Source organism: Bidens hawaiensis, unplaced genomic scaffold (genome assembly GCF_021521415.1).
Source record: "Bidens hawaiensis isolate Kalapana, Puna unplaced genomic scaffold, B.hawaiensis_p1.1 tig00001236_1, whole genome shotgun sequence".
NCBI classification, from domain to species: Eukaryota; Viridiplantae; Streptophyta; class Magnoliopsida; order Asterales; family Asteraceae; genus Bidens; species Bidens hawaiensis.
The window spans coordinates 598,737-620,614 of NW_027491070.1; the positions used below are offsets into that span (position 1 = coordinate 598,737).

The 21,878-nt window shown below is 34.9% G+C and overlaps 3 protein-coding genes across 4 annotated transcripts; 2 read left to right on the plus strand and 1 right to left on the minus strand.

The window, feature by feature from the left end:
* The first annotated feature begins 3,194 nt into the window (after positions 1-3,194).
* On the plus strand, positions 3,195-3,644 carry LOC143565912 (uncharacterized). The gene has a single exon (XM_077052747.1). The coding sequence runs from the start codon at positions 3,195-3,197 to the stop codon at positions 3,642-3,644; it is 450 nt and encodes a 149-aa protein (XP_076908862.1).
* A 3,520-nt stretch (positions 3,645-7,164) lies between these two features.
* LOC143568362 (calcium-transporting ATPase 10, plasma membrane-type-like) lies at positions 7,165-17,604 on the plus strand. 2 transcript variants are annotated; one of them, XM_077054542.1, is made up of 31 exons: positions 7,165-7,542; positions 9,262-9,378; positions 9,460-9,499; positions 10,855-10,964; positions 11,050-11,181; positions 11,273-11,362; positions 11,431-11,500; positions 11,585-11,739; positions 11,825-11,902; positions 11,990-12,061; positions 12,142-12,225; positions 12,314-12,396; positions 13,211-13,316; positions 13,415-13,470; positions 13,575-13,617; positions 13,719-13,802; positions 13,882-14,019; positions 14,112-14,177; positions 14,268-14,366; positions 14,439-14,549; positions 14,623-14,793; positions 14,881-15,105; positions 15,171-15,287; positions 15,782-15,880; positions 15,960-16,198; positions 16,291-16,336; positions 16,664-16,798; positions 16,881-16,988; positions 17,070-17,161; positions 17,238-17,344; positions 17,421-17,604. In XM_077054542.1, exons 1-31 carry the CDS (start codon positions 7,378-7,380, stop codon positions 17,450-17,452), a joined length of 3,270 nt encoding a protein of 1,089 aa, XP_076910657.1. In that variant the 5' UTR covers positions 7,165-7,377; the 3' UTR covers positions 17,453-17,604. The 2 variants fall into 2 exon arrangements, with proteins under 2 accessions (XP_076910657.1, XP_076910650.1); XM_077054535.1 differs by having other exon boundaries at positions 7,167-7,542; positions 10,849-10,964.
* A 153-nt stretch (positions 17,605-17,757) lies between these two features.
* Positions 17,758-21,013, minus strand: LOC143565920 (protein MANNAN SYNTHESIS-RELATED 1-like). Its single transcript, XM_077052756.1, has 6 exons — positions 20,447-21,013; positions 19,101-19,221; positions 18,940-19,055; positions 18,775-18,857; positions 18,105-18,675; positions 17,758-18,027 (listed from the first exon to the last, which is right to left on the minus strand). Exons 1-6 carry the CDS (start codon positions 20,543-20,545, stop codon positions 17,758-17,760), a joined length of 1,260 nt encoding a protein of 419 aa, XP_076908871.1. The 5' UTR covers positions 20,546-21,013.
* Between the last annotated feature and the right edge of the window lie 865 nt (positions 21,014-21,878).

Sequence of the window (21,878 nt, forward strand, 5' to 3'; positions counted from 1 at the left end):
TACCTATGGCTCCAATGCTACGAAAATGCCTTAATTACCTATACCAATTAATGCAGCTCCTGTTACTTCTTATAAACCAAATCACAATCGCAGACTTACTAGCAAAGAATTGGAAGACAAAAGGGCAAAGGGGGAATGTTTTTTCTGTAATGACCGTTATACCCTTGGCCACAATTGTAGAGGCAAGAAACAACTGTTTTTGTTTGAAATAATGGAAGAAGATGAGCCTCAACAGGAAAATACAGAACCACAATTTTTTAATGAAGTTACTCAAGATCCACATATCTCATTTCATGCATTAACTGGTATATCTTCTTTTTCCACTATGAAAATTAGAGGATCTATTGGTACAAGGCATCTGCAAATTCTTATCGACAGTGGTTCAACTCATAACTTTGTTAATGAACAATTAGTAGATAAACTACATTGTCCCATAGAATCTGTCGGGAACATGCCAGTCACTATAGCAGATGGTACCAAACTACCCTGCATGAAAATATGTAAGGATTTTCAATGGGTTATGCAAGGGAGTTGGTTTAAGGCTGACATGATGGTCATTCCACTCAGTAACTATGACATTGTACTGGGTATTCAGTGGTTACAAACCTTGAATGATATTATATGGAATTTCAAATCATTGATTATGAAATTCACCATTAATGGTCATACCTTTGAACTAAAAGGATCCACTTCTAATGGGGTCAGTTTATGTTCTATGGAGAGGCTAAATGTTTGGTTTCAAGATCCAAACAAAATTGTTAGTGGCCAATTGTTCAGTTTAAAAACAAAAGGCACTGAACAACTCCAACATCAGCCTCACATATCTGATGTTGGAACTCATAAAACCATTGATGACCTTCTAAATCAGTACCAAGATATCTTTGAAGTGCCTACAGGATTACCTCCTTCTAGAAGCTGTGATCATAGAATCAAACTTAAGGATGAAAATGTCACATTAAACCTTAAGCCATATAGGTATCCTAGCACTCAAAAGACTGTCATTGAACAAATGACACAGGAATTATTGGATACTGGAGTTATCCGCAACAGTACCAGTTCTTTTGCAGCCCCGGTAGTTTTGGTTAAAAAAAAGGACGGGTCTTGGAGAATGTGCATAGACTATAGAAGATTAAATGATGCAACCGTTAAGGATGGATTTCCCATTCCTTTAATTGAATAACTCTTAGATGAATTATGAGGTTCAACAGTTTTCTCCAAACTAGATCTAAGATCGGGATATCACCAAATAAGAATGTATGAAGATGATATCTACAAGACTGCCTTTAAGACACATCAAGGCCACTATGAATTTCTACTTTTACCATTTGGGCTGACAAATGCCCCTGCAACATTTCAGTCGTTGATGAATGAAACTTTTAAACCTGTTTTGAGGAAATGTACTTTAGTCTTTTTTGATGACATCTTGGTCTATAGCCAAACAATGGACCAGCATGTTATAGACTTGGAAAGGGTACTAAAACTTATGAGACAAAATTCCTTAAAAGCCAAAAGATCCAAATGTTTTTTTTGGAGGATCTAAGGTGGAATACTTAGGACATATAATCACTGGAGATGGTGTTGCTACTGATCCTACCAAAATTAAAGCAATTCAGGATTGGCCACCACCTGCTACCCTTAAACAACTAAGGGGTTTCCTGGGTTTAATAGGGTATTATAGAAGATTTATTAGGGGCTTTGGGACTATTGCCAAACCCTTAACCGAACTTCTGAAAAAAGACGCCTTCCATTGGAACCCTGCAGCTCAAAGTGCTTTCGATGAACTGAAAAAGGCTCTAAGTACTCCCCCTGTGCTTGTCTTACCTAACATGTCTAAAATGTTTGTCATAGAGACAGATGCTTCTGCAACAGGGTTGGGAGCAGTCCTTATGCAGGATAAACATCCTATTGCTTTCATTAGTAAGGCTCTCTCTGCTTGACAACATGCTCTATCTGTTTATGAAAAAGAGCTCTTAGATATTCTGTTGGCAGTAAAAAGTTGGCATCATTACCTGATCTCGAAACACTTCATTATTAGGACTGATCAACAAAGTCTCAAACATCTACTCGATCAGAAAATTATTACTCCACTACAACAGACTTGGCTATCCAAACTTATGGGGTATGATTATGAAATAATGTACACAAAGGGTTCTGATAACAGTGTGGCTGATGCCCTTTCTAGAGTTCAAGGTATGGGATTGTTATCTCTTACATTGAGTACTATTCAACCACTTTTATTAGATAAACTGAAACAAGGGTGGGAATCTGATAAGAGTTTACAACATATTATAAATCAAATTCTGCAAGGGAAACCTATAAAGAATTTGACTTGGGATGGTGCTATTTTAAGAAGAAAAAACAAGATATTGGTACCCACTAATTCTATACTCAGAAATGACATTATCAAGTGGTGTCATGATTCACCATCTGGAGGCCATTCCGGGTTCATTCCTACCCTATCCAAGGTTAAAGAAATGTTCTTTTGGAAGGGATGCAGTAAAGAAGTTCATAGATTTGTCAAAGAATGTACCATTTGTCAAAGGGCTAAATATGAGACATTGACATCTCCAGGGTTACTCCAGCCACTACCTTTACCATTGACCATTTTCAGTGATGTGTCAATGGACTTCATTTCTGGTCTTCCTAAAGTGCAGGGTAAAGACACAATTTTGGTAGTGGTAGACCGGCTAACTAAATATGGACACTTCATTCCTTTATCTCATCCTTATACTGCAGCTACGGTAGCTCAGGTATTTTTGGATAACATTTTCAAACTTCATGGGTGTCCTAATTCGATTGTATCTGATAGAGATCCTGTCTTTATCAGTCAGTTTTGGAGAGATTTTATGAAATTGCAGGGTATTACTTTAGCTTACTCAAGTGTCTATCATCCCCAATCTGATGGGCAAACAGAAGTGTTGAGTAGGTGTCTAGAATCTTACCTAAGATGTCTGTGCTTGGACACTCCATTGCAATGGTTGAAGTGGTTGCCATTAGCTCAATGGTGGTATAATACATCATGGCATTCTGCCATATGCATGTCTCCGTATCAAGCTTTATATGGGTTCAAACCCTCAATCCATATTCCTTATATACCAGGGGACACACAAATTGCAGCTGTGGAAGAACTCCACAGAGACAGAGAACACATGATTACTTAATTAAAGCATAATTTAGAACGGGCCCGAAATCGTATGAAACAGTTATGTGATAAGAAAAGAACTGATCGGGAGTTTAATGTTGGGGACTTGGTTTACCTCAAATTGCGACCTTATGTTCAATCTTCACTTAAACTGCATCATAATAAGAAGTTGAGTCCTCGTTACTTTGGACCCTTCTTAGTATTGGAACGTATTGGTGCAGTGGCTTATCGTCTGGATCTACCAAGAGATTCTCTTATACACCCCACATTTCATGTCTCACTTCTTAAGTCAGCTCATGGAAGTCATCAACCAAGTTATCCTCTACCTTCAGGACCTCGGTTCCACTTTCAACCACGAGCGATTTTAGATAATAAAGTGGTGCGTCGAGGAAATAAAGCTGTTGCAAAAGTTTTAGCCCACTGGATGAATTTACCAATCTCTGAAGCCACATGGGAATTTGCGGATGAACTTAGAATTCGTTTTCCCTCTTTTGTTTTTTGAGGTCAAAAAAGTCAATGGGAAGGGGGTATTGTTACATTTGTATTAGTTTCATACTAGAATTACCAATAGTCAAATAGATCAGGGACTAGTTTGTATTAGTTGTTAAAAGACAGGGACTAGTTTGTAAACTGTTAGTTAGTTGTAAACTGTTAGTTAGCGAGATCTGTTCGTTAACCGACTATATTACAAGCTCTAACTAATAAGATCGGTAGCTTGTTTGACGAATATTCCTTTCTCTCCCTAAAGATTCTTTGTTCTAATCTCAAGCTATCAATTCATTTACGTGTGCATAATACGTGTCGTATTCAAAAAAGTTGTTGAGCATAACACAATAATACAACATTAAACAATAAATCAATAAAATGCAAAACATTTTTATTAATAGTTATTTAAGCTGACACTCTATAGATATCATAATAGTGTTATGTTCTCAAAAACTTTAATTATGTAACGTGTCGATAATGTCTCCACACTCATCTAAGAGGTCGAGTTGCGGCAACCCGTGAATCCCTTCTTTGGTGGCTATCAAACCACTATTACTGAATCCTCCCGCGACATTGGCTACCGGGTCACTTATGCGAAGCAGAAGCAGCCGAATCCCTTTCGACACAACCATGCTTAGTAGTGGAAGCATCTTGCTAACCGATTTGACTCGTTAGTTGCAACCGAATCGTATCTTAGTGACCAGATCAGTGTTTACTAAGCGAAGCCGTGACTACATTAGTGTCAACCAAGCAAGCCATCAATAATATGAAGGTGGCTCTCAAGTGGCTCACGGCGATGAAAGTGTACAAAGTGGGCCATCAAAGTGTTACATCATTCTAATTGCCGATGCCCCGCCATGAACACGTATGTGGGTGCAAGCTAGGTGTGAACCCTTCAGGGTCTCCAGTTGTGTCTTATTCCATTGAATTAATATTAAAGGGGTATTTTTTATCTTATAAACCATTTCACCTTTTTAATCCTATTTACGTCGGACAAGTTGACAAACTTTAATCGACTTTTCTTACAATTTTCATAAATTTTGCTGTATAAATTACACAACTTCGAACATCAATATTTTATTTATCTTACCTCTGTTTTAGACCTCGTCTGGTTCATTGTGAAGCTCTTATATAGAGAACACAAACTCAAAAAAATATTTTTCCGTCACATGTATGAATAAAATACATTTAGGTTCAAAGTTAATAAAAATCATTTACACTACTATTTTTTCAAAACATCATACCTCACACCAACCAATACAGGGGTGTTTTGGATTCCTTATTTACACCTAATAATTTATTACCATAAGTCTAAATTACAAAAGTGTAAGTTATGATTTATTGCTCTCATAACTTTCAACTTTATCAAACAGCTTATTGCTTTTTAGAAAAGTTATAAGTAATAAGGAGGGTAAAATAAATAATCCCAAACACCCCAGTATCTTTGATTTATTATGATATTGTGGGCGAGCTTTCAATCACCAAAGAAAAACTGTATATGAGCTTTTTGTCACAAAACTAATATAAATCACAAAACTAATATACAGATTTAATGTTTGTATTGTACAGTCATAATTTTATTATTTACTCCTTTTAAACCATTTAGTATTATAATTTAAATAATACAAAAAGACATAAAAGTAGTTTTATTACGAATTGTCAATTAATCACAACAAAGATGTGAGTAGTGACTGACATGTAAAGTGGTATCTAGCAACATGTAAATCTCGTGGGTTAGTGGTGGGCATTTATTTTTCTTGTCTGGAAACCTAATAAGAAATACATATGTTAATTAAATATAATAACTAATGGATTTGGATTATATTCTATGTCAAAAAATAATGCACCGAAAATAGACATGTTGTTTAAACAAAAACACGGCACCTATGATATCATGCTTTGAAGAAGGTTTGAAAAATGCCCCATGAGGTTGTGAACGCACACACACTTTGAAAAAGAAAATAACGGCTTAAAAGAAAATATTGGTCTTGATATTTTGTGATAAGAATACAAATTACCCGTGATCAAGTGGTCTAGTGGTATGATATGATATGTGCTTGTAAAAAGGTAATGTTTTCAAATCTTTGCAAGTGTAGTGTTAGAATTTTAAATGGAAAAATTAATTATAAAAAAAAGTTACATACAAATATGGAACTAATCCACTTGATAGAGACATTTAATTACAATTAAAGAGCCCTCTTATGAAGATGACATTTGACAACCCTCTTGATTAGGATTAAAGAGCATTTGTCCTAAAATATGAACTCTCACCATTTTGTAATCTCAAAATACAACACAAATAAATCAAATACAAAAAAATTCAGTACATAAAATTAAACACAAATAAAATCCAACACAAAAATTTAGGAAAAATAATCTAACACAAAAAATCTATTAAAAATATATTGACTCTCTCTCTCCAGACCCAACCAATAGTTTTTATGTGGAGTGAGATTTACTGATAAGATTGTTGTTATAATGTCGTATAAAAAGGTTATTAACATTAAAAAAAATAAAAAAACATATGTAACACATAGGGGATGATCCCCTAAAATAGTGTTTTGCTTAAGTAGCCTAAGAAGGATTGTAAAGATGACGCATTTTGTATAACTTAAATGTGTTAGACACGACACAATAGAAATTAACATATAGGATACAATTCAAACTACCATATTCAAAACACCAACTTGACACAAACACACCATAGTTTCACACATAAAAGATAATTGACAGTCGACAAAACTCCATGGAGATTTATTATAGCCCCCCACGGAGATTAGGAACCCGATTTGTTAGGAGTGCTTTCGAGGTACACAAAACCGAATTAGGAACCCGATTTTTAAGGAGTGAACCAATTTAAACCCGAAGTTGCCCCCAACACTCCAAATTCCCATACTCTATGAATCCAGTTAGATTAATGGGTGTGGGGCGCTATCCTATCGTTCACACGAACCACAACGAGCGGGGGGCGCGATTCGCAAACCCACTTGTAGCCACGACTAGTGAGTGGAGGGATGGAGTTGGACGCTAACAACTAACTCACAACAACATGTTCAAGTGAAAGGGAGCACTAACAACGGGTGAAAAGTCAGATCTCAACTACACCATGTAACGCAGTATAATAAGATACGTCCATTAAAAACTAACCAAACCAAATAGTCTTGAATTAAATGGTTGTATGATAATTGCTTCCAGGAATTTGGGAACAGGAAAACTTTGAATTACTTTTATGTACCTACTATTAGCTAACCTTGACTTAATTAGACTACTAATTCATTATAATAACAATTAATAATAATAATAATAATAATAATAATAATGCAACTTTTTGAAGCTTTATATATATGCAGCCCAAGGAACCTTCCAGGAAGTTTCATTGTATTTCTTCCGAATTCACCTTAACTGAAACAAACAACCCCAATCTCACAACTTCTATCCATCTTCCTCTCTCACAGGTCTGTATATATACATATATATATATATGTGTATAATTACTCTACTACTAGTATCCTGTTTGTATATACCGATCCGTGTTAAATCTTACTCTAATTACTAATTTTACTAATTGTTATTCGAAACCCGAGCTTTTGTGAAAATGAACTCCGATCTTAATTATTATAAATTAGTGAAAGGCAGTATGTTATTGTTGTGGTTGTTATTTACAGAGACTAGTACTGTTGTTGTATGTGAATCTGATCGAGACGGTGTCATCTCTCCTGCGGCTAGTAATTAGGTTTTGATTTACAGTGATGAGTGGTGGTGCGTCGCCGTATCGGAGGCATAAGAATCCGAATGATGATGTCGAAATTGGCGGTACCGGAGAAGGAGGATTCGAGGAGTACGAGGCGGCTTTGGATCCGTTTGACATTGTCAGCACCAAGAGTGCTTCTGTTCATAGCCTTAGAAGATGGAGGGTAATGTTTTCTATATGCTTTGTTATTATTATTGTTTTGATTTTGTTTATGTGTTATGATTTAATGTGAATGTGAATGGAATGATGTTGTGATTTGTGAAGTTGTGTGGTTAATTGAGAGTTTAATAAGGGTTAGATCAGCTGCATTGGTGTATTTGAGGGTTTGATGATCGGATTCGGTTACGGAATTGTAGTTGTAGACGACTTGGATCTGGTATAATGAGATGTTAAGACAGTGTTCACACATGGTGATTTTGATGAAAACACGTGTATGGTATAACTAAAAGGCTTTACGATACCGGGGAAAAAGTGTGTATCGGTTAACTTATCAAGAGCTTGATGAAATGTTCATAGATGCTGATCTTGATGAAAGCAGATTTGGGCACAACTAAAAGGCTTTTGAATACCTGGAAATAAGAGGATGGTTTGCACTTTGAAGAAATGTGTGTATCGGTTAATGCAGGTATCGAGACAATGGTTCTTGAGGTTTATTGACTATATGCGTAGGATTGGGTTTATGAGAATATGTGATGTGCAATGTATTATTGTTGCCATTTGAAGAAACTTGGATCCTTTTATGTCATATTTTTATTGCAAGTTAATGAGATGAATGAACCGACACAATGAAGAGACGGTTGTCTCGGGAACTTGAAAAGAAGGATTTATAGGCGGCGAAGGAAATCCACTTTATGGACATTAGGTGAGAGGTTATAAGAAGCGAAGAAAACCAAGGTTCTAGTAAGTTTAATGTTCATGATGCCAAGATCATAAGTATGCTTTTGGGAAGCCACTTTAAGCATTTTTAGAAACAATCTCTCAGGCCGAAAGAGATCATTAAAGTTTCTTATGCATTGTAGACGGGATGTATGCTATAATATGCACGAGGCTACATATGCTCATATAGCAGGAGTTGATAGTAGATGCATGTTTAAGCCATAGAAACAGCATTGGGAACTAGTCAAGTGATTGTTATGCTACTTGAAAGTAATCATTGCGTTAGCACTTTGTTTCAGATGAAAAGATGCTATTTCGGAAGGTTACGTAATGCATATATGGGTGGTGGTATAGATTCGAGTAAGAACATGGCACGTGATGTTTTCACAGCGGAAGGAACAGCTATTATTAGTTAGAATTGGAATGTTAAAAGAATGGGAAAATATGAAGTTAATTTTGAACAGCTATCATCTTCATTGTATCTGATACGAAATTATCCATTCAAAACTGAATAATAATCTATTCATGAGAACATGTGCATTCAAGCTTCAAGAATAAATTATCGGGTATTTGTTTTAAACCGCAAATCCAAACACCTAGCAACTGCTATCAGAAATTGGTGAAATTCACTGTGATCCATAAGTTTTATTAACCTTGCCTCATTATGGTTGGTGCCAAGGACCAAGTCAAATGTTGCATATCTGTTAGGAAAAATGGAGAATGTGTTTCTACAGATCATTTCACAGGACACGTTCCTTCATTATTACTAAAATTTGTAATTTTATTGATATCAAATTCGTGTGTTTGACTGAAATGGTAGGTTATGCAGATTACAAACTTAATATGGTTTGTGGTGACCTATTTGGTTAAGCTAGTTAGTTTTACTTACTTTTGTACCTTTATATTATCATAAGATACCGCGGGCACTAAATTTAATTCCTATTTATATTGATATCTTATTATGTGAATGTAATTATGTGCATTAACACAAATAATTTCCTTATAGCAAGCGGCGCTTGTGCTGAATGCTTCCCGTAGATTTCGATACACACTAGATTTGAAAAAGGAGGAAGAGAAAAAACAAATAATAGCCAAGATCAGGACCCATGCACAAGTCATACGAGTAAGTTTTTGTTTATCACTCACATTTTGTTTAATTTAAATCAACTTCATTGCATTTATCACTTGTTATTACTGTTTTCAGGCAGCCTACCTTTTCCAAGCTGCTGGAGCACAATCAAATGGTACTTAATTCTTATTAGCTTATTGCAATGTGACTAGAGTTGGTGATTTTAACTAATTTACTTATGAGTGGGCCAATTGGGTTGTTTAAAACAAGTCAAATGTATAATTAATAATTAATCTAAAAGGGAAACAGGTCAAATGGATTGAGAGACACCTAAAGTCTGTTTTAATTCATATAATCTCCATTTGTTTTGTTTAGTCATATGCTTAGATTTTGATAATACTACTGTTTTTCTCAATCATAATCAGCACAATAATTATTTTATGATTTTTTTAATAAAATAAAAAGTATTATTTATTACCCAACCCATTGGCTCGCCCATCTTGCCACATATAGAGCATTCACAGAATCACAGCAAGTACCCTATCTCCATCCCTATGATTTAGCTAGGAACCACCTTCCCTAAAATTATCTCTAAATTTTATACATGTTTTAAAAACCTTCCACATCTCATTCCCCATCCCTATATTCTTTTTGTTATCTCTTGTTCTTTTTTAATACCAATAACTATTTTGTCTTATTATCCTTTTCTTCTAAATTTGATTTCTAATGAATTAATATATAAGCTTGAAGATCTAATTTATGGTTTGGGTACTTTTTCGAGTTTGAGGTTAATTGGGTATTTTGAATAAGCTAAACTAACATAAGTCTACGGGCAGATCTGCAAATCACATATTAAAGGGAGACTTAAGTCAAATCACAAATCATATATCAAAGTGAGACTTAAAACAAATCAGCAATCAAAATAAGTTCCCACTTAATTAACTGCCTTGACCCACTCATATTGGAGCCGGTATGTATCACAGCAATTCGTCACAAGAGAACTCAAATCACCCAATGAAAACTGCAGTTGATCAAATACACATACATATACCAAAAACAAAAAATCACATATTCAATCACATGTTTAAGTTGTAAAAATCACATAGAAAGTTCTATAAAAGTCATCTTCTTAGACCTAGCTTACTCCATTTCAACATAATCTTGTCTCCAATTATAACAATTTAATACTAAATCCAAGTAAATTAAGTAATGGACCACTGACCCGGACTTCAATATAGAGGGAACGAAGATAGTTGGGGAGAATAAGGATAGCGGATGGGCAGTGAATCCTCAAATATAGGGATTCCTGTAGCATTCCTTAAAATTTTGAGGATGGGGAATGGAGATGAGAATTCTGATGTAAGAGTGAAAGTGACAAATCTCCATATCTTCCCTATAATTTTAGGATGGGGTGGTGATAGGGGCTGTATTGAGAATGTTCTTAGAAGAGAATACGAGAATACAGTTGTGTGCATACTTTTTTATATTTTGTCTGGCTTTTTAATGGTTTTTTTTTTCTATTAGGATCAGAGAAAGCACCTCCATCTCCTATTCCTAAGGGTGATTTTAGTATTAGCCCAGATCAACTTGCTTCAATGACCCGAGATAATGATTTCTCTGCTTTGCAAAACTATGGAGGGGCAAGTTTATTTAAAAACAAGTTTATTATCATATAAAACATATAACATTTGATCATATAACTAAAGTTTTTGTCTTTAACATCAGGTTAACGGATTGGCAGAAAAGCTAAAGACAAATCCAGATAAGGGAATTCATGATGATGAGTCAAGCATATTGGAGAGGAAAAATGTTTTTGGGTCAAACACATACCCACGAAAAAAAGGAAGAAGCTTTTGGGTACGTATTTTGACATAATGACATTTTGTTTTCTATATTAGCCTTTGGGATACTTTAAAGTTTGAAGCTTTTGTGGTGTTTGATTTGATAGAGGTTTGTTCTTGATGCTTGTCGAGATACCACTTTGATCATTTTGATGGTGGCTGCAGCTGCTTCTTTGGCATTGGGTATTAAAACAGAGGTAAGTGAAAAAGATTATTACAGTTAATTAGTTACGTATACAGTTACTGAAACTGTAGTCGACTTCAGGGAATCAAAGAAGGATGGTATGATGGTGGGAGTATAGCTATGGCTGTTATTATTGTCATAGTTGTCACAGGTATTTCATTAATTATATCTTTACACCACTGTTATGGTTTATATATGGAATCTCGTGGCATCTTACTGTTTTTTTGTCTTTTAGCTGTAAGTGATTATAAACAGTCACTTCAATTTCAAAATCTGAATGAGGAGAAACAGAATATACACCTGGAGGTTGTAAGAGGTGGGAGGAGACTTGAAATTTCAATATTTGATATTGTTGTTGGTGATGTGATACCACTCAAAATTGGTGATCAGGTCAGAAAATAACATGTTGTTTCCCTTTATTGTGTTATATTTGTTTTATTATTTCTCAGCATGTTCACAATCCATTATGAATCAGGTTCCTGCTGATGGCATTTTAATATCAGGTCACTCATTGGCTATTGATGAATCTAGTATGACTGGTGAAAGTAAAATTGTGAGTTTCTTGATTTATGCATATTATGCTCTTTCACATGAGCTTTTTGACAAGCAAATTAATTTTATTTTCCTTTTGATGGAGCAGGTTCATAAGGATCAGAAAGCTCCATTCTTAATGTCGGGTTGCAAAGTTGCAGATGGCTATGGCACTATGCTGGTAATTATAAAAGAAATAGAGAAATGGTTTTTTTCTTTCCTTTTTCTTATTATAATTGTATATGCATATTTGGTTATTAGGTCACGAGTGTCGGAATAAACACTGAATGGGGTTTACTTATGGCTAGCATCTCTGAAGATAATGGGGAAGAAACACCGTTACAGGTTAGGTCTCAGAAATAGAAATCCTCATTTTGATGGGAAGAAACAAACTATATTAGAAACTAAAAAATGTTACATATGATTTGTATAGGTGAGGTTAAATGGAGTGGCCACTTTTATTGGTATAGTTGGGCTTGCCGTTGCTATAGTTGTTCTCGTTGTCCTTCTAATCAGGTAATAATAATAGGCCTGGCAAACTGGGCGGATTTGGCGGGTTTAGGTCACGGGTCAAAACGGGGTCAGTTCAGAACAGGTTGGAGTCAGTATGGGTTCTGAGCAAAATGAGTTTGGGTCAAAATGGGTCATTTTGAAAAAAAAAATGAGTCAAATTGGTTCGGGCCAAAATAGAGTCAGGTTGAAATGAGTTGTTTTACAAAGAAGTACCAAAATAGATTCACTCACTATATTAACAGGTTTATGATTGTTACCTATTTTGACCTGTTGACCAATTTACGTAGACCAAGTTGATCCGTTGACTTGTATAAGATGACCCAAATTAGCCCATAAGTTAAGGATTTTTAGAGAGAATTGAATACCTTAGGGCTTAGACTTAACTTATTTAGGTCACATACCATAATGGTATTTCCCTTACATATTTTATTATTATTATTATTATTAGCTTTTATATTGCGGTTAAACTGTGACCTTATTATTAATATTATTATAATTAGTAGTAGTTTTTTATATAACTGTTAAACTTTGATTTCCTTTTTTTGCTTCATACACATGTTCTTAGAGCCGAGGGTCTCTCTGGAAGCCACCTCTTTATTCCTTTGGATAGAGGTACGGTGTGCCTACATCCCACCCTCCCCAGACCCTACCTATAGCTCTGCTGTCGGTGGGATTTTACTGGGTATGATTGATTGAAATCAACCCTTCTTGAATAATGGGTAATGATTGTCACCTATAGGTAATACAATGTCACATGGTGATGATAAATTTGTTTCAAAATGGCAACTTTTGATATCTTATTTTTTGTTTTGGGTAGATATTTTACTGGGAACACAACAAATTCCGATGATCCTAAGTTTGTTGCTGGGAAAACTAGTCTTGGTGATGCTGTGGATGGTGCAATTAAAATCTTCACTATTGCAGTATGTAACTATATCATATTCTCTTTATACCCATTTCTCTGCTTAAGAAGTGTTCATGTTGACTTTTGATAGTTAAATCATACTAATTTTTGGTATAGGTCACTATTGTTGTTGTTGCGGTGCCTGAAGGGCTTCCCTTAGCTGTCACATTAACGTAAGTTTGTCTTCATATCATCTATTTTGTTATTTGTTTATATTTGAAATCTGATCAGGTTTTAAATAAGTTATTATTATTTTTTTTTCTAAAACTATTTACAGTCTTGCGTACTCGATGCGTAAAATGATGGCAGACAAGGCACTGGTAAGTTTATCACTTTTCTTCTTTTCCAGAATTTCGTTTTCGTCTATAATTTATATATCTTTTAGAATCTGTGTTAATTGTTAGTAATTTTCGAAATGCAGGTTAGAAGACTTTCTGCTTGTGAGACAATGGGTTCTGCTACTACAATTTGCAGTGATAAAACTGGAACATTGACATTAAACATGGTAAGTCTCTTTCTTTTCTTGTATCAAATTATCTTTTTTGTAGGTAATTTCATTACATGTTTTTGCTAATTGTTTTCAGATGACCGTGGTCGAGGCCTATATTTGTGGGAAGAAAATTGATCCACCGGATAACAAGTCAGAATTATCTTCCGGGCTCATATCTCTTCTCATTGAAGGCCTGGCTCAGAATACAACTGGAAGTGTGTTTTTACCCGAGGTAGATCCTTAATAATCAATAAACTATTAAAAAACTGTATTTATTTCTTTCATAAACAAGATGTTGTATAATATTGTTTCAATCTTTGATAGGGTGGTGGGAATGTTGAAGTTTCTGGATCTCCAACTGAGAAAGCTATTCTTCAATGGGGAGTTAATGTTAGTGCACATTTTTTTTGTCCTTTTGTTTTTTGTCTTTCTGTTTTTTGTTTTTCTTGTCATTGACTCATTCCTGATAATATTTTGCAGCTTGGAATGAATTTTGATGCCGTGAGGTCAGAGTCGACAATAGTTCATGCGTTCCCATTCAATTCAGAGAAAAAACGAGGCGGTGTTGCTGTGAAATTGGTAATTTCATTTATTCTTTATTATGAGATATGTGCTTTTTGGTTACTTGAAAATGTTTTTTTTCTCCTGCAGTCTAATTCTGAAGTTCATATACACTGGAAAGGAGCTGCTGAAATTGTGTTAGCTGCATGTACCAGCTACATGGATGCCAATGATAACTTAGTTCCTTTGGATAATGATAAGGTTTCCAAACTTATCTTGTTAAAAAATCATGTATTGTTCTTCACTTTATTCCATTAATATTTCAATATGCCAGGTGGAGTATTTTAAAAAAGCAATAGAAACAATGGCTGCGGGAAGCCTGCGATGTGTTGCAATTGCTTACCGAACAATGAAAGGGGAAACTTTTCCAGTTACTGAAGAGGAACTTGAATATTGGAAAATGCCTGAAGATGATCTTGTTTTGCTAGCAATAGTTGGTTTAAAGGTAATTATTAGATTTCAATTTTGTTTTTTGATTTTATAATATATATTGTTTTGAGTTTTTGACATGTGACATCATTTTAATATACAGGATCCATGTAGACCGAATGTGAAAGATGCAGTCGAACTGTGCAAAAAGGCTGGTGTGAAGGTAAGAATGGTGACGGGTGATAATCTTCAGACAGCAAGAGCAATAGCACTTGAATGTGGAATATTAGAATCAAACGAAGATGCACAAGAACCCAATTTAATCGAAGGGAAAACGTTTAGGGGATTATCAGAAAACGAGAGACTACAAGTGGCTGACAAGATATCTGTATGTTAATTAATTAAATAATATTAAATTATTGTTTTTATGAAATTAATGTTGTTTTGCAACAGGTGATGGGACGGTCTTCCCCTAATGACAAATTATTACTCGTGCAAGCATTAAGGAAGAATGGTCATGTTGTTGCTGTTACAGGTGATGGGACAAATGATGCCCCTGCATTGCATGAGGTTAGAAAAAGACATTATATTTTGGGATTTATATTATAATATCAACGTTAATATGATTTTGTGTTTCTTTAATTCATCATCATCATCATCATCATCGTACTCAGTATATCCCACCAATAGCAATGCTATGGTAGGGTCTGAGGAGGGTAAGATGTAGACAGCCTTACCTCTATCCCATAGGGATAGAGAGGCTGCTTCCGGTGAGACCCCCGGCTCGATAGTAGTTTTGAATCAAGCCTTGGACATAAGACACATAACACTCAATCATCGGGACACCGGCTGATTGGTGCATGTGCCCTTGTCTTTCGGCTATCAACGCCACCACATGATGCCTGATTAACCTTCCGCCACTTTTAACGTTATTTTCACGTGATTAGTAAAATGACGTCAAAATTAGTGCAATTTTACTTTTGCCCACCCAAGGGTTCACACATATATACATTATATGTGAGCACCGCAAGCAGGGCGTAAAATTTGTGTTTCTTTAATTGTAGGCTGATATTGGTCTAGCTATGGGAATCCAAGGAACTGAAGTTGCAAAAGAAAGCAGTGATATAATCATATTAGATGATAATTTTGCTTCAGTTGTCAAGGTATTATTTACTACTTTTTGCTTATATGATGTATGTGTTTGTTATTATATGCATCTGTAATTCTTATATTGTACGGCAGGTGGTTCGATGGGGAAGATCAGTTTATGCCAATATTCAAAAATTCATTCAGTTTCAGCTCACTGTGAACGTTGCAGCCCTTGTTATTAACGTTGTTGCAGCCGTCTCGTCTGGTGATGTCCCGTTAAACGCGGTGCAGCTCCTATGGGTCAATCTCATCATGGACACACTTGGTGCACTTGCTCTAGCCACTGAACCACCCACGGATCACCTCATGGACCGAACCCCAGTTGGCAGAAGGTTTGACTTTGGCTTTGTTATCTTTAACTATTAATCCGATTCGGATGTAAAATTTTATCATATGGTTAAAAGGTTTGTTTCTTGTTGATCAGGGAACCGCTTATAACAAACATTATGTGGAGGAATTTGTTAATTCAGGTATAGTGATATATTGACAGTAATATTAACAACATATCAATCACTTAAATGAACCATATTTTTCTCTCATTCCTACGTATAATATGGTCGTTTTAGCTCATTTACTCAATAACCTATAAAATATAAAAACCACTCAAAATGATATAATTATTAACAATATAAATGCATTTTATAAATAATTAACATGTAAATACGTGTACCAAAAATGCACCGATCATATATCGATAACTATTTTTTTGAAATTAAAATGTTAAGTCATCAATGTTGATGGATAAAATTACAGGCTATGTATTAATAACAACTAATATTTGTTGGATAAAATTACAGGCTATGTACCAAGTGACGGTCCTCCTTGTACTCAACTTTGATGGCAAACGGATTCTGAATTTAGAACACGAGACCAGTAAGCAGGCGAACAAAAAGAAGAACACACTTATTTTCAACGCGTTTGTCTTTTCGCAGGTGATCTTTTTTAAACGGGCGGGTCAGCTAACTGGGTTCGGTTCAATACAAAAAGGGTTTTGACTTTTTAATTTGACTGCAGATATTCAACGAGTTTAACGCTCGGAAGCCTGATGAGATGAACGTTTTTAAAGGAGTCACCAAAAACCGCCTTTTTATGGGAATCGTTGGATTTACCGTCATACTTCAAGTGAGATTCTGCCTCCTATTTCATTAGTTAAAACATACATTTCAAATTATATTATCGGTTAATTGAGACTATTGCTTTCAGGTTATCATAATCATGTTCTTGGGGAAATTCACAACCACCGTTCGGCTGAGTTGGCAGTTTTGGCTAATTTCTATTGTAATTGGTCTTATCAGGTTGGGTTACTTTTATATAATTCTGTTATCTTTTTGCTAAATTTTCTTGCTCATCTTTTGTTGGTTAATATGACAGTTGGCCTCTTGCGGTTCTTGGTAAACTGATTCCTGTTGCTGAGCGACCGTTCAGTGAATACTTTTATAATATGTACAAGTCATGCACTCGTCTTTGGAGAAGTCAAGGTACGTCTTTTGATTTTTCATTGTACTTTTTTAATAAGTGGCAAAACATTCAAATACTAAAAAACTTGTGTGATAGGTTCATCAAGAGGAAATGTGGATGGTACTTGAACATTTGATGTTCTTTAAGGTTTTTCGTGTTTTGGACCGTAAATTCCTGACTAACTGAACTTAGCCTTTAGGTATTGTCTGGATCAAGTGACATGGTTTTTTGTATATGGATATATGCACAGAAACTTTTATACATATATTGTGATGGCTTGCTTTATTAAACTTGATTTTATTAAACGTCTTCGACAACAAACATAACATAAAAACGACACTTTGACTAGACTTTAACAGTCAACACACACGACTAACTTAGAGTCGCTTTATTCTAGCTTTATTCCAGTTTCCACACACAACTTAGTTTCTGTTTACTGACAGAAACATGTGTACACCGGGTGGTTCCTCTGTGATATGTACGAGGAAACATGGTCTTCTGCTAGGCTTGATGTTGTCTGTGCCGGCACATAAACTTCTCTCTTGCCATTAAAAATTCTGTTTCCGACCACATTTGTGTAAAACAGACCCGATTTTGCGGGTATAAACACGTCACTAACTGAGCAAATATAGAAGTCGATCATCTCTTGCTCCAGTCCCGAATTGAGAAACTTCACCTTCTCGGCTTCTTCCATTACATCTTCCTGTTAAGAGGTGGTTAAATGAGCGGGTTAGTTCACATGTGAAACTCTTTTACTAACCGGATTAGGCTAACTCGTACCTTTGTGAGCAAGTTAGGGTATAAATCTTTTAGAGAACGGAGGCTATAACCGGGTTTTGATTGAGTGACGTAAATTGGCGAGTCTCGTGGATAACCGACTCTTTGAAGAAATTGTGCAATATCAACCGGATTGTAGCAATGCTTCATTCCTTTAACTGCATTAGTTCCACAAATACCCGTTCCCATCATCTCGCCTTTATAGTCGATTGCAGTGAGCGTGTGATCCTGGCCATGGTTCTTTAGTCTCTTGACTATGGAGTTCATTAAGTCTTGTAACTCGGGCTTGAGACGGAGAGCCTTAAATATAGCCCAACACGAAGACGGGTTCATATTCTTGTCGACTTTACCTTCTCGCATGGCTAATGGTGGGAAATCGGTAATGACACGCACGGTTAGTGCTACTTTAAACAGGTGTTTGACATTTGTTATGATGTATTCCTGGTTGGCGTTGTAGGGAATTTTCACGCTAACAACCTTCTTGAACGCGTTGGAATATTTACGCCTTTCGACTTGAACCACACCGCTCATGCTTGATATGAACCTCTCAGCGTCATAAATCTCTTCAAATCCCCTGAAACATCGTACCAAAGATGTAAGTTCAAGCAAACCAAGCCTATTCACCGGTTGGTTCAGTATGGTTCACGTGTCATGGTTCGATGATTTCACTAACCTTTTTTCCCCTTTGCTCCCAATGATGTCTGGCAGCACAAGAGTTGCACCAAGATGTTTGGCGACTAGGACCGCGTTAGCAACCTGATCGAACACGAGTATATTAAACTCAAAAACTTATATAAACCTCGAAAAAGCAAGAAAAAAAACAGAAAGCATGTTGAACCTGTGAAATGTGATATTCGGGGCCATCAGTTAACGAGAACGTAACAAAACCTTTAGACAGAACTCTTCCTGCCGATATAACAAAACGAGTCACAAGATCATAATTCATAACCAAAACTAAACTGAGCTAATACGATTCGATAATAACTAATAACTACTTACCGACGGAAGTAACCTTACAAAGCTTTATTGGTTCCTCAATAATTTGAGCATCACGATCAACATTGTGTTTTATAATTGACATTGCGTCTGGTTCAACATATGCTGTCGCCGGGACATTCATCTGCTATAAACATAGATGGTATTATCAGTTGCAGACAACAGAATCAAGTCTTGGTTTTGATGTTGTTTAAGCCAAATTATATGCATTAAGATGGGTGGATTGTAGTTGAATGGATAGCATATTAAACCATTACCGATACAGGGCTCGTAGTAAATTTAAGTAAAGAATATTAAAAGTTGGTGAATGAAATATGTCGTTGGAGAGAGAAGGTAATGAGGTGAACCATCTTATGTATTACAATTAAGACCAATGTTTCGAAAACCAGATCAGTTGTTGAACCGGCTGCTTTATAGGTTCGATGATAGGATCAATTTTAAAAACCGGATGACGTTATAACTTTTTTAGCGATTTAAAAATATGAGAAATAAAATAATGGTACAACTTAATTTAGACAAAAACAAACATAAAACATATATATATAATATATAAAAAAATTATATGTTTTTTCGTCCACTTGTAACTAAATAAAATTACGAGTATTATATTTATGTATATACCACACACATTAAATTCAATAATATGGGTAAGTATTATAGTTATTTTTTATTTTATTTATTTATTTTTTTGAATAGCAAATTTATGTCAACAAAAATTCTCCAAACCTTGCATTTGCAAGGATTTAAACCCATCACTTCATTTTGGAAGGGTGGACACTATACCACTAGACCTTATCGGAAATATACTTTATTAAATATAAAAATCTTAGCATTTAATAAAGTGGTAAGGGTTCAAACCTAGTATTAGACCCACCCATTGAACCCATAAAATCCGGCCGACCCTTAAGAAACAATTTAAAACATAAAAAATTATATACCAAATTGCGGGATTCAGAATCAAACAATTTAAAACCTCTTATCTGAATCAACGGAGAGCATGGTTACCGGACGGTCCGATCATTAGTACATTAATTAGAACATATGTTTATTCGGTATTTTCTTTACTTAAACTTAGTTATGTATTTAACTCTACTAATATACCATAACAATAAAATTAAAAAAAGATTGTGTAAAATGCTTATATAATAGTGGATATTTTTCAAGTATTACTAAATATGACAAGTAATATGACTTGTAACAAAATGTCCAAATTGGGGCAAAATTTTCTTCAACTATTATATAGAAAAATTTCAATTAATTCTATATAATAAGATTACAAAATAAAAAAATGTACTAATTAGTAAAGAATATGAATTGTTGAATTTAAGATGTGATATACTTATACTTACCAAGACATCTCCATCAAAGTGATCCCTCTTAATCATGTTACCAAGCATAAGAAACATTGACAATGTGAGAATTCCTCCCATGATTTCCCTTATATCCATCACTTTTTGCTAACTCTTGATTTGAAAAGGAAATAAATCTAAAAGAAAACCAAGGCTTCTTCCCCTTTTCTTATGTTATGTAGACATAGCCATTTCATTATATATATATATATATAACTCGTGAATTTACTTTCTCTTTCCTTCGTTCCATAAATAGTGAAGTAGATTAGTGTCGACCGAAAAATGACGAAAATAGTAGTGAAGATGAGAGAGGAAGTTTAAATTTGGCATGCGGACAACGAATACAGCTTGCGTGATTCATAAGCCAGTTGGCATTCTCTATAATAAGCTATGGATCATTAAACCTCACCGCTAAATATTGTTAGAGCTTTATTTATGACTCGGTGAAGGGAGACTACATTTAGGTGGTATGTGATTGGATAAGGATCAAGGAGGACACGTCTCCTCGAACTTGAGGCCGCGTGTCCTGAGAGTTAATTAAGTTTATAGACTTGTAAAATATTGCCATTTGTCGTCACACGTGTCACCCACTTCAATTCGAGTTGATTAAGTTTACGGACTTGCCAAATGTGGCTACTTTTTATTGCTTTGAGATGATTGTGCTATACTCCTAAATAAATTTTGTCTCCGTCGTTTTGATCAAACATTATGGATAGGTTTTCTAGCGAATTGTTTTCAAGATACAATGAAACAACGTATGTAGAAAACTTATCAACATTGCACTTGGTGAGTATAGTATTGAGTTATCAATGATTTCAAGGAACTAAAACTGTGTATTGATTCGGTATATAAGATAGAAAGACTAATTTTGACCAAATGGCAGTGTCTGATTTAGGCCCACCGTGTTGGCCCACAAACAAAGGTAAAAAGACATCGTATGTCTTTATTTCTCAGCCCAATATAGGCCTACTTGAGGCACTTTGAAAATAGATGGGGCCCACATTAAATGTGATGATTAAAAAAATGAATTTATTAACACCAAACCTTTTAAGTTTAAGTAAATTGTGTCAATTCCTTTGAAAGTCGTTTTTGTCACTTGTAAATCACATTTATTTTTATTTTTTAAATGTAGTAATAAAGTAAAATAACACAAAAACACATGATGTTTTCATTTTAAATAATATATATTTAGTTTTTACACATTTTAGTTTCTTTTATATTATACTTTAATTCATAAAAGTTATTTTTCTAGCAATTATTTCTTCTATAATAAATTAACTTAAAAAATCTTTTGATATAAAAAAGAAATTAAATGTTAAAAAAATGTAAAAGGGGAGTGATGCCGTGAAAATATAAAGATTTGTAAGAATGTATAAATGGTGAGAAAATGAGTGCTTTAAAGGATAGTGGAGATATGTTATGGTAGGTGTTT